This window comes from Arthroderma uncinatum (assembly GCF_011692745.1).
Source record: "Arthroderma uncinatum strain CBS 119779 chromosome Unknown scaffold1, whole genome shotgun sequence".
NCBI lineage: Eukaryota > Fungi > Ascomycota > Eurotiomycetes > Onygenales > Arthrodermataceae > Arthroderma > Arthroderma uncinatum.
The window spans coordinates 725,830-738,776 of record NW_022983863.1 but is presented as its reverse complement, the minus strand read 5'-3'; the positions used below and the strand labels follow the sequence as shown (position 1 = coordinate 738,776).

The following is a 12,947-nucleotide window of genomic DNA, read 5'->3' as shown; positions in this document are numbered from 1 at the left end:
TGCTGTCGCGTCTGTCGTACAGAGCTCCCTCTCGACCTCAGACAGCTCCTCCGTCCTGCCGCATTTGCAGCACGCATGTGTCGCAGAATGGGGCTGTAATAATAAGAAGAGCTGGAAGGATGTTGAAGACGTGCGTGCCTGTCTGGGCCATTCTCCACCACACGGGAGAAGGTAACTGGTGCCTGAGCCCTTCATCACTAGGCAAATCGCCACGTCAAGAAGGGAAGCGCACAAAAAAAAGGGATATTATTACAAGAGGCCGCTGCATAGAATGGTCATGGAGCAAAAGCAATAATGAGGACGATGTACGGATAAGGCCCCCCTAACCACCAGCATAGACATACGGGGTGATCCACCTGTCTCTTTGGACTGCTCATCAACCATCGACCGTCGTCCATCAAGGAGTACTCCGTACGGAGTATTATTATATGACGCCCGTTGAAGAGAAAAGGCAAGACACGTCCGGGCCAGTTTAGCATCTGGCAGCGTCCGTCGACTCCGTACCGGCTGCGCGATCAGTCCCGTACGCTGTGTTTGATGCCAGGCGTGTTTTGGCACTGTTATGCCTGCTGAAACAGAGTCTCGCCGCGATGGATGATAAGGCTGTCAGGAACTCGAGTGAACCACTCCATACTACACTGTTTGTACGGAGTACGGATCATGCAGAGGGCGTCTACGTACATCTACGTACTCCGTACGATGGCTGACATCAGGGGCTTCAGCGTATACTCCGACATACGTCAGAACTGATATTCGAGCTGTGGTCTGCAGCAACGTGGTGGTACTCTGCATTATTGTCCATCCACCATCCACCACCATCCATCATCGTCCTGGTCTCCGGGCAAGCTCCAGCTACTAGCTCCCTCACCCTGAAAATCTCTGGAGCCAGATGAAGCCGGAAAAAGCAACCTGCCGTGGTTACTCCGTAATGCTTTCTTTTTCCCACGGCCTTGCCAACTAAAACAGCACTTGGCAAGATTCCCTGCTTATCTGTAGACTACGATCTGAGTCAAGGTACCTATAGCCCGCCCGATCGCGTAATTACCGGGACATTACAGGCTGTAACTTTGGCTTTTGGGTGGTGTAGCCTCTACTTTATCACTGTTTTAGACACCTCCTGTAACCGTAATACGCCCTATCGCTACCTTGCTCGCGGGTTCCCGCCAAAAGTTCAATCGCCCGCTCCGACCAACGCAAGTTTTCGTCCATCTCTCGCTCTGCCATCTCGTCCCCTTCACCTCGAGCATCACATCGAACGCTTGCTTGCGTCGTCCAGCTTCCAGTCGTTTTACTTTTCAGGCATTGATCTTCCGTTCGTTTAGTTTCTTTTTCCTGCTTGCTTTCTTTTCGCCTGTTCCTGGCCGTCCTAGGCCTCTCAAACGACCCCGAACGAACGAACGAACGAACGAACGAACGAACGAACGAACGAACGAAGGACGGCCGAAGCCACCGTCGACGGATCCAGCGGACCAGCTTCATCTTGCAGAGGCCCCGAGACTCGCCGTGTCTGTCCCGACAGTCTGTCCGTCTGCACAACTCCTGCGCGCGCGGGAGACGGAGCTATGAGATAGTCGTTGAAAGCCAGTCTATATACACTGCACGAGCACCAACCCGCCTGCGTACTCCCTGCGATCAAAGGAGACCCGTCCTCTTCTTTTCTTCTTCCTCACCTCCTGCAATCCATCTTGCAGCTTCCGTCCGGAGAGCAGTGTGTAACGTGCTGTGCATTTTCGGCGGTACAGACTGGGCTGCTTCTTTCCCGCCCGACATCTGGCTGCACACTCCCAATGGCCCCTTCGCCTCCGAGACTTCGCATTCTATCAGGTACAGCTCTCACTTCTCTCTCTCACTCTCACTCTTCCTCTCTCTCGCCAGTTTGCTTTCACTTCACCTCGCAAGCCCCAACCAGAATCCTGTGTTTCGAAGGTGGAAAGGAAAACCTGGAAGTTCCTTGCCCTGGCATCACACACGTCCTGCTTTTCTAGCTGCATCTTGATAACCGCGTTTCTGTGATGGGCCGACTGACATCCTATTTTATAGTTGGTGGAAATGCGGTGTCAGCCTTTCTTTCCTGGAGACTACAGGCTACGCATTCTTGCGATGTGACGCTGGTGTGGAAGTCGAGCTTTGAGACCGTACAGCAATACGGCGTCTCCTTCAAGTATGTCACCCGGACTCTTCTCCCTCTCTCCCTATAAAATCCTGTGGTACCTTGGTTTGGACTGACCTTTTCTTTTACTCTCCCTCAGATCGAAAGTCTTTGGCAACGAACGCTTCAAGCCTCGACATGGTACATATATCTTCTCTTTTTTTGACCCAGGCAAATTGTACCCCATGTTAACTCGGATACAACAGTTGTCCGTACGCCAGAGGAAGGAGCGGCTATAGAGCAGTCGTTCGATTACGTGATTCTCTGCGTCAAAGCCCTTCCAGATGTCTACGACCTTGCTGGTGTTATCGAATCCGTCGTCACCCCCCAACACACCTGTATCCTGGTCAACACAACTAGCACAATAGGCATCGAGGCTCACTTGGAACAGCGGTTCCCAAAGAATGTTGTCCTTTCGCTAGTGTCTGCTGTCGATATCGTTCAGACTGGTATGAGCGAGTTTGAACATACATCCTCCACCGATATGTGGGTGGGTCCGGCGTCGAAAAACGCCATGATTCCAACAGCGATACAGAACGATATGGCTGCTGCCCTGGCCATAACCCTCGGCACAGCTCAGGTGAACTGCAAGGTATCTGAAAATATACTCCAGCAGCAGTACGATCGTATGATCGGGTAAGTCTTAATATTCTACTCTCTACAAGGTCCGTTATGCTGACTTGGCCTAGACCGATTGCCTTTTACCCTCTCAGTGTGCTATTCGAGACCTCGAACCATAGTCAGCTGCTAGAGAAAGTCGGTCTACGCCAGATGGTGTCCGACGTTCTCGACGAGTTGATTACTCTGGCAAAATCACAAGGATGCAGCTTTGCAGACGACTTCAAGGAAAAGACTATCCAGGCAATGACCGTTCCGTCAGAGAACCCCAGCATTATGTATCAGGATTTCCAGGCTAGGCGGCCAATGGAAATTGAAACTTACCTTGGAACCCCAGTCAAGATGGCGACCGAGAATGGTGTAAAAATCCCTCGTATTGAGACGTTGTATGCAATGCTGCATCATATTAATACTACGAACCAAAACCGCCAACCCCCAACCGAACCCTCATCACCGGTTTCCATACACCCACCGCGGATATCGTCCGCTCCTCCCAGGCCACCGATGAATGGCGCCCCTCGAGGCGGAGGAAATTATCGAGGACAACCGCCGCCACCACGCCGAGGACCCTCTTCAATGGGCAACAACCCAAGACCGCTCCCTCCTCAGGCAAATGGTCACCTCCCACGAGGCCCTAAACAGGGCCTTCCCCGTGATCTTTCCTACGAGGATCCGGCCCTCGATGAATTCAGTCATCTTGTACTCTACGAAGATGGGCCCGAAGACGCCCAATCTCAGCATGGCGGATACAACGGCCATATGAATGGAGGGCCGCCACCAAATGGTATGGCACTGAAGGAGCGTGAACTCATGCTTCGCCAACGGGAAATAGCACTAAGAGAGCAAGAAATGCAAATGAGACGTCGCGGCGGCGGAAGGGCACCATCGACTAGAGGCGGGTTTGATGACGATGACGATGATTGCTATGACGTGCCGGACCACCGTGGCCCACCTATGCCTCAAATTGACCCTGATAATTTTGACATGATGAGCGTAACCTCTAAAAGGACTAGGAAAACCCCGACAGCGCCACAAAAAGAATTCCGCAAGAACCCTGAACTGAACAATTCACGCCCTCCCTCTGTTTTCAGTAGACACTTTGGCGCTGGGAGACATCGTGCAAGTTCGAGGATAGTGGAAGAGATACCCGGGATGCATGACTCGCTCTTGGACAACCCTATGATGAGCTACTCGTCCAACCGATACGGAAATGTCGACAGGAGAGAGATGCACAACGAATCAAGGGCGAATTCGTTGACAGCTGCCCGCGTTGGCGAGATGGGACACGGTCCCTTCCCACCAAGCCGGAGAACCAGCCAGTCTCCAGGCCATCCTCCCCACCCAAATGGGAGGATGAGTCGCCCAACTACAGGCCATGATGGTGGCCAAATGCCACCTCCGCTACCAAATGGAATGGGCCACAACGGGAGGCCATCACCCCCAGGAATGATGAGAGCCCCTGTACCAAGGCACCCGCCTGGTCAGGGGAATGCTGTAATGCCGCATCAGGTCGAGCAACATGTCGGGGTGAGCAATCATTCGTACCCTTCCAAAGGTCCTCCAAACATTCGAAGTCTGACGGGCAGTGCGAGCGCCAGCGGGGAGAGTGGTGATAGTGGTGCTAGCGCGCATATCGACTCAGAGAATTCTGCCTATAGTAGCCAGAGCAGCCTTGATCCCCACCATCGTGGACCTGCAATCCGATAAATCTCGTATCAGCCTGTTCTTCGCCGACCGAACCTTTCCCCCTTCACGACACGAATTATAGACGTCCCATTAACGATACCCTTCACCACATAACTCGCATTAGCTTTCGCCCGCCCGCACTTTCGGCCTTCCCCCAGCTCCCTCTCTCCCGAATTCCCAGACTGTTTATTCTGGCATGAATCCATCTTGGAATGATAAAACACGCCGTTAATAACGTCCCGTTTTCGGGGGTACGTTCTGGACCCCTACAGCTGCGAGCAGCATTCCTTCAACGTCGCCTCCCATTTTCAATGGGCACATCTTTTTTGGACAGAAAACCCTCCCCCACCAGCCGCCGGCGTCTACTACTACAATAATACTCCTCTGGTTGTATTCAAACCAAAAAAATCCCTACTTGCTCTACGCATCGGCATTACCCAAAAATTATTTGCTTTTCTTGTTTCTTTTGTTCATGTTGCATCACGGAGAGAATGTTTTGTTCTGTGTTTTTCTCTAAGCCATTTAATTCCCTCTCTGTACACAAGCTATTATTCCCTTCCTTTTTTACCCAATCGACTTGTGTCTCGATCCCTATTCTCTTCCTACTAGCTTACATACTGAAGTAATTATTACCTTCTCCATCAAAAATGCCGATATACCCATCGGTAGAACCAGGGATTTCTTTGGCGCACCTCCACAAAAAAAAGGGGCTGGGATCGTCGCCTGCGTTTTTCCTTCGTTCGTCTCTCCTTTTTTATTTTATGTTTCTTTGCCATTTAATTTTACGAGCTGAACAAAGGAGTGGGCAGGGACCCCAGGAGCCATGCCTGGTACTCGAATGGGAGGGAAAGTAATCATCAACGTCATGGGATTTTGTCTTGTCTGGTTCTTCTGTTTATCTTTTTCATTCCCTGCATTTGAACACTTGCCCTTTTTGAAGCCTTTACTGCTGCAGTCCTGCTAGGGTCATTTACCCCTTCTTTCCTGTCCTTTTTTAAATGTGTTTGGCGGATTATCTGGTTTTGTTTGACATGGATTGACAGTGTGCATTGCAACTGCTACTAATTACTTACTATTACTTTTCTGAAATAGAAAGAAATACCTTTTTTTGATTATTTTATTCAAAGTCATTACATTCTTGGTCAAAACGTAGTAGCATATCGCCCGAGCAAAGCTCCTAACTAAACTCAACCACCCTAATTCGACATCTAAGATACCAATCTTTACCCAACCACTATGGGAGGCCTGGCAGGAGCCGTGGGTTCAGAGGTTTGGAATGATGCTTGGTTTACCTTGTTGATAATTCGATGAGGCCGAGTATTCAACCCCAAATACGACCAGAAAACATCCTGAAAAGGATATCTCACTGGGACGAATCTTTCTGCATATCAATAGCACCTCCTTTGAAGAGATACGGTTAATCGCCAACCGGTATCTTTGAATAACCGAAAAAATCACCGGTGACAGAGCTTCCACGAATAACCAGTTACCGTTGTGAGCTCAAGGGATATGCCTGTAGGATGTTCGAAATGCCCTGGTGAGTAAGGCCCTTCAACAATGGCTGCCGTATGCTGAGATCTGGTTCGTTGATTCACCTCACTGGTGTACTTTAGGCTCCTGGTCGTATCGATTTCGACAGCATCGTGATGCCCAATTTAGTCCATCTACCTCCGCATCCAATGCTATAGGCAATTTGCCAACACAGCCAGTGACATGGAAGGCTAGAAATTCCATGAAGGCAGAAAATCACCTTGACTAGGTAGCTTGGGAGTACTGGTCGTATTGTTCCTCCCGTATCGACGGTTCAAATCTAACACTGTAGATTGACTTCCCCCCTCATTTAACCCTAGCTCTCGTCGTCATTCTCTCCAGCACCACTCTCACTATCCGCGCGCGTGGCCTCGCCCTCTTTACTTCCATCTCTCTTGTCTTTGTTGTTGCTATGATCCTGCCCGTTGATTCCCTCCTCGCCCAAGACTTTCGCGGCGCCCATAAACAGGCTTCCTACATATCCGCCTAGAAACCGTAGATCACTTGCTTGAGCACTCGTCATGCGCATGAGGTTCTGCGTATCAGCTAGGTTGGCGTTGAGCTGGGCTAGTTGGGCATGGAGGTGGGAGTATTGCCGCATTTTGGCTGGAGAGAGGGTCGATTGTCCGTGGTTAGAATTCATTTTCAGTCGATTTGTTATGTGGGTATGTATTCTTCGGGTAGCAAGCTATCCTTGGTATGGCGAGTTATAGGTTTCGCGTTGTGCGTGTTGTTCGTTGTTAGTAAGGTTGTGATCGTGAAGGTTGTAAATAAGGCCGTTGCCAAGACCAAGTGTTTATTAGCTGAGACTTCGACATCAAAAAGACAACAATCAATCACACCCGATGAACTCGCTCACTTGCTCCCCAAACGAATGAAATCATACATCAACGTGTGATCACTCGAAATCCAGGACCATGGTCTTCTCATCGCAGGCTAAAAACAAGATATTGACCGGCGCAGTTGCAATAATCACAGCTACCGGAGCGATATGGGGTGCAAGTCTAAAAATGAGCCAGGATGAACAGGAGGTGAGCAACCACTTGTTCTATTCATTTATATGGATTCAATTAAGGCGAGCCATAGCTAACAACGGGGTTTGTATATTTAGCGAGTCAAACGGAGCATGGCAGCTACACCGGAGGAGAAAATTAATACACTTATGGTAGTGAGGGAGAATTTAGTCGCGAAACGGAAGATGCTAGAGGGGCAAATCAAGACACTTGAAGCGAGGCAAGCTGAAAAAACAGCGCTCTTACGACAGAAGGAGCTATACCAACAGCAACGGCGGACGCCACGGGAATTGCAACAACGAAACGAGAGGCAGGGCTGAAGGGACACTTGGTTCTGTTCCAGAACCCTTCCTAATCATATTGCTTGAATCACAGCTCGAAGCCCAGCTTCATCGCCTACCTACCCGGATAGGAAGACGTTTCCCCAAGCTGGTTGTTGCGCATCAGGGACAAAGGGCTGAAATGGCTCAACCGGGGGAACAAGCACCAGTGTTGGATTATAGACTCCGGCTTCCCTACTGTGTTAGCACAACCCAGCCTAAGCAGCAGTGAAGTGCGATTTGCTGTTATTCCTGGGGGTGACAGGCTTTTGGTATCTTTATCTACGGAGTTGGGTTCCTAGCTACTATACAAAGGCTGCAACATGCTTCTGAAAGATTTGAGCATAAGAGAAACGAAGTGCCACATCACGTCCAAACTTGTCTACCTAGAGGGAGAGAACGGGCGGGGTGTTGCGCTAAACACGGGTTCATTATATCGCAATATGTATTTTTACGATAGATTTAAGCACTATATAAAAACAGTCTTAAAAGGACCGTTTAATGTCCATGGCATGTTCCTAACCTAATGAGGCCGAAATTGTTTTATCTGTATTCTTTCTGTTATGTTTATGTGTAACTTGCTATATTTGAGGTATCTAAGAGGGTATTTCGAATAACGCCAATTTCATGGAAGGGGGTGTAGGTGCAGTTTTCTATGTGCCATGCAATGACCAAAATCGTAAATATAAAATGCTCCAAACGTTACTTGTTCACAAGAGTGGGCAGAATAAAAATGTGTAACCAAAACCAGGGTTAAAAAAGAAAAGAAAGAACCTTCGTATAAGTCATCCTATAAATATATGCAAAGACGGAGTTGAAGAAAAAAAGTTGTCTAATCTTCAAGGACACCCCGTGCCAGTACTGCCAAAGTAGTTTCGTACCTTGCTGGACTGTGATCTAACAACATGCCAGATCCGAATCTAACCTCACTGAATCTCTTCTCCACGTCTCGGATGTATTTTAATTGAACCCGAGTGGCAGGCCGGCCAAGACGCGGGTATCCGTCTGCAGTGACCACATCACCCGTAAAGGCATCGCGTTGTAAGACACGCATCGTTTCGACAACGAATACCTCTCCCGGGGGTAGCAGCTTTGTGGCCGTCAGACTTTCTCGCAGAGACTTAAGTGTATTCCACGCCCATGAATCTTCCCCAAGACCATCACCTGCGTGAACTGAAATAGGGTTATCCATGTATAGCTTGTTAGCAATGCTGCGAGTGATTGCGTCCCATACTCGAGCTTTTACTTGAGATTTGGCGTCGGCAACATCACGCTTGAAAGAAAGGGCAACACTGTGGAAGTCATGTAGTACACCTAGGGAAAGGGTTGGTACAACATCATGCCCATTGACTATTGTGGTAATCAATCCTCTAGTGGCTAGGCGGAGTGATGGGCTCATCACAGCAGGTGGGCCATATGCATAGACGTGAACCGGTCGGCCAGGAGGGAGGGAAAATTGGCCCATTTGCTGTTGGGTATTGTGGGTACCTTCATTAGCAGTGGCGGGTAGGAGGCCAGTGAGAGCTTGATTCGATGATGTGACGAATGATGGGCCCGGTAAGTCGGGGTGTTGTGGCTGTGATATCAGCGTAGCAAGGAGCGCAGCCACTCCGCCTCCAAGTGAATGCCCGCAGAAAATGACGCCGTATTCAGGGAATTCTTCCAGGGCTGATTTGATTGTGGCCATGACTTTGCCTCCGCCACCTTCTAGTAGACGCTTCGCAGAAGCTAACATTCCCTTGTGGACTTGATAGGTCCTGCCCAGCCAATGCATGTCGTCATAATCGCATGTCATGTCGGTAAGAATATCCTCAAACCCCCAAGTACCTCTCAGCGTTAAAACTGCAGCTTTAGATTCGTGATCTAAGGCTAAATAATGGACTAACGGAAAGCCTTCAGATGGAACCCCGGCAGAGTTGGTACCGCCGGCTGGATCGACAAAGGACGAAAGTAAAATGGTCGAAGTTGGTAGCCCTGTGTGGTCTGAAAACGAGCTATGCTCATGATGGTCTACTGGGTCTTGATGTAGCTTTTGAGCAGCATTGGAGATCCCCATTACCCTAAGGAAATTTGACCCGTATGATGCAGACGAAAAGCGAGAAAAGCGGCGTATATTACGCACTAGATTGTTAGAAGGGTAAAGTCCTGGAACGTAACCAGTACGTGAAAGAGATGAGAGAGCGGAATTGCCATCGTATGCACTCTTGCCTGTTCGAGGTGCTAACAGGAGGGAAGTTTCTGACCCTGTGGCGATAGAGTATATGCTAGGAACCGCGGATTTTGACGAGTTCCGACGAGACATTGCAGGAGTAGCGGGACGGCTAGTGAAGTTGAGTAAGAGAGACATATCTTTTTCAGACCTCGCTCTAGACAAGGAAGAACTGCTACGGATATGCTCCCTTGGAAGGGATGGTGAGCTGGACCGTCCCTCTGGAGAGCGAATGGAATAGGCATCCGTTTGAGCAATGAACGACTCAGAGCTCGTCTCGCGGAGTAAGTAGCGGCCGGATGCTAGCGATCCTCCTGGGTTAGTCTCGTTGGAGCAGGCCTCGCGTTCCATTTTCCTTTGGGATGGAGCGGATTTTCCTTTCTGGGGAGACAAGGGCCGGATCCTATTTGTAGCATCTGACAACACCGTCGAATTTCTCGCTGCTGGTTTATTGCTTGTCGGGTCCCTTTCTTTGTTGGAGCTTAATCCCTTTTGGAAACTACTGAGAGTGTTTTTTATCCGGGGTTTATTATCCTTAGCTGACGAGGTCCTGGGGGAGATGCCTTGCGCTGCATTCGGGCCGCTCCCCTTAGACAGTTTCTTCGAGGAGAGTTTATTACCGAGCTTGTCTTCTGCGTTGGCTTTCACCTTGCTACTGATGCGTGCAAAAGACCTTGTTCCGAGGCTTCTGGGGGTCTCAGAGCCACTCGTATCTGATACTGAGCTCCTCCGTCGACGGGGAATGCGCTTGGGCTGCATTCGGGGGCTAGACTCGATGCTGGCTGACGGCGTCAAGTGTGCGTCGTCGTTGTAAATATTCTCTCTAGCATCCACCTGCGGCCAGCCGAACTGTGACTCTGGAGTGGTTGCGTGAGAGGGTATACGCAACTCTGAGTCCTGGACGGAATTCGATACGGTTCTAAAAACGACCGTATGTTTGGGTCGAGCTTCACTAGTCAAATCCGAGCCTGTTATGGCATGATTGTATTCTGGTTGTATTCTTTCCTCAACCTTTGTAGTTCCGGGTGGTGGAGAAATGTCGACACAGCCGGAGTCAAAAACGTCGACTGTGATTGTCCTTGCGGTGACTGTGTCGGTCTTTATCGTTGCATGGCAGCCTCGCGGTAGTTGCTCCACGATATAACGACGGATCTCATCGTCAGCGAGTTCATGTTGACGATCCGCGGAGAGAGATACGTGGGGGACGAGGTGGCTGAGATGGGTAAACGATGCATTTCCTCGTTCAACAGTGTCAAGGCTTTCATCACCACCTGTGACATCGGGTATAAGGAACGAGGAAGGCCGTATAGACGAGGAATCAGCTCCCTCAATGTCTTCTCCGTATGCCGTCTGGTGAGTGCCAACAACATCTGCTCTCAACCCGTTGTCAAGAATGACGACATCCCATATCGTTTCCTCATTTCCATTCAGTCTTACCTCCTTACCTGTCTTTCTCCGGCCCCATCGCTGTAGTAGCACAAATCCCACAGAACCAACGAGTAAATCTCCAACACCGACTGTCTCCCCAGGTGGGATTAGTTCCGGATTTCTCAGTTCACGTCGAATGAGAGTGATGATAGCAGCAATCGCCCTGGAGGACTCGGTGGACCCGAGAATTGCATCGAGGGTCGAGAGGAGAGTCTGGGAGAATGATGTCACCGAGGAGAGGGTGACAGAGGAGAGATGGAAGCTCGCAGATGCAAAGAAGGAAGCAGAAGTAATAGTTGTATGCAGAGTCGCCAACTGTGAATCAATATCAGCTATCCTGGGTACAATGTACATAAAAATTATGGCGCTTTGACAGGGCTTACGCTTCGCTCTAAAAGTGACTCTGCCTCAAACCTCCCATGCTCATCACTGCTACGGGTCACGACGTCCCGTCCGGCGCGGATCAGGATACCCTCGACTACGGCTCTACTCAGTTCCAGCCCGGTAAGAGTTGTTGCCCTGGCGCTATTGATCGCAAAACTACCGAGATATGTCCAGAACCTCAGGGATAGCGAGGTCGACTGCGTCACCAGGCTGATGAGGGACGCAATGGGGGACGGTAAGAGCGTGCTGCTGGTCGGACGGCCGCTCTGTGGCCTCCATCTGGTCACCGTTCCCGCTCCCGATGCTTTTGATGCCGCTGATGCTCCTGGTGCTGGATCGGGGTGGCCATGCACAGACATAGCTTGAAAGATGCGCTAGGAGTATAAAATGTATCAGTAGACGACCAGGACATGGCATCCATTGATCCGTCCGCCGCGGGGTCGTGCCAACGCAGAAACTGGGTATATCTCGTTATATAAAACCCGCCAGCACAGCTCTTCAGCTACAAAGGTTCGTCAGATGCGCGCTGAATGTGACCCGCGAGTCTCGAAGAAGTGCGAGTTTCCCCTTTGGGCTGCCCTGACATGTGATCTCCGTGGCCACCGAGTGACTAATATATTATGTAACACCTTAGCTAATATCTTACTAATAAACTTACATAATCATAACGTCGGCCAATATAAAACTTCCAAGTTGGGACATCCGGGTCCGACTTCAACTTCAACACATGCGACTACAAAGACTACAGTTAATGCATAAGATTACAGTTACGATTACAGTTACGCAGTTAAGACTATACGACGTTGAGCTAGTTGATGCCAGGAACGACGTTAGCATGTGAGCTATCGTGTGTCTGCTCCGGAGTTCTCACCCCCGGCAGACGAGTTCCTACTTATACGATGTAACCCCACAGGATACGCTCCTAGGCCACAGCGCATCCCGGTCACCCTCGAGCTGGGCCGGTATTGAGTTTAGGCGATATTACTATAACTCGTGTTGCTCGCGTCGCTTGATAAACCTGGGCAAGCCACTTACGCCCAGCGAGCCATCAAGCCGCGCCGTGGAGCCAGCAAGGAGCCTGGTTGACGATTCTTCAGGAATAATTTCCTGCGTACGAGCAAAACCAACTATTTGATAGGAGGCGTTAGCGTTCACTGGCTAGTCAGAAGACCCCGTCATATGCAGGGACTATCCTTACCGAATCAGCGGGCTCCGAGCGACAGACAAGCTGATTCCATTGGCGTCACCGGTCTCGCGGTGATGCACAGCATGAGTAATAGGGGCCGTAACAGTCGTACGAAAGATGATGCCGCGCATCTCACAGGCTACACGGAAAGCACCGTTTCCTTGGTTGGGAGCTTGTTCTGGAAGAAAGTGGTGCTGATTTTCCCGGAGTGGCCGTCCGGGACGACACCGCGGCACCTACGGAGTACCCTTTCTCTGCTGGAGTCATGGTCATGCCGGAGCCATGCTGGAGTCCGTCCTGCCGCCGGGCGGTTCCCCCTTTCGCCGGGGCCTGGCTGGTCGAGGAGGTGCGAGATGAGTTCGATTTTTCAGGGTCTCGGTCCCTTGCTTCTGAGGTGTTCAACACTTGCCCAAAGCATGAGAGA

At 50.3% G+C, this 12,947-nt stretch overlaps 3 protein-coding genes across 3 annotated transcripts; 1 reads left to right on the top strand and 2 right to left on the bottom strand.

Annotated features, from left to right (window-relative positions):
* Nucleotides 1-1,787: 1,787 nt before the first annotated feature.
* GIQ15_00235 (uncharacterized protein) lies at nucleotides 1,788-4,474 on the top strand (the record flags this gene model as incomplete). Its single annotated transcript, XM_033547652.1, has 5 exons — nucleotides 1,788-1,824; nucleotides 2,041-2,161; nucleotides 2,250-2,290; nucleotides 2,356-2,785; nucleotides 2,839-4,474. The coding sequence occupies 5 exons, from the start codon at nucleotides 1,788-1,790 to the stop codon at nucleotides 4,472-4,474; spliced, it is 2,265 nt and encodes a 754-aa protein (XP_033408603.1).
* A 1,825-nt stretch (nucleotides 4,475-6,299) lies between these two features.
* On the bottom strand, nucleotides 6,300-6,584 carry GIQ15_00234 (uncharacterized protein; the record flags this gene model as incomplete). Its single annotated transcript, XM_033547651.1, has 1 exon — nucleotides 6,300-6,584. One exon carries the CDS (start codon nucleotides 6,582-6,584, stop codon nucleotides 6,300-6,302), a length of 285 nt encoding a protein of 94 aa, XP_033408602.1.
* A 1,564-nt stretch (nucleotides 6,585-8,148) lies between these two features.
* GIQ15_00233 (uncharacterized protein) lies at nucleotides 8,149-11,696 on the bottom strand (the record flags this gene model as incomplete). The annotated part of the gene is made up of 2 exons (XM_033547650.1): nucleotides 8,149-11,268; nucleotides 11,337-11,696. The coding sequence occupies 2 exons, from the start codon at nucleotides 11,694-11,696 to the stop codon at nucleotides 8,149-8,151; spliced, it is 3,480 nt and encodes a 1,159-aa protein (XP_033408601.1).
* Between the last annotated feature and the right edge of the window lie 1,251 nt (nucleotides 11,697-12,947).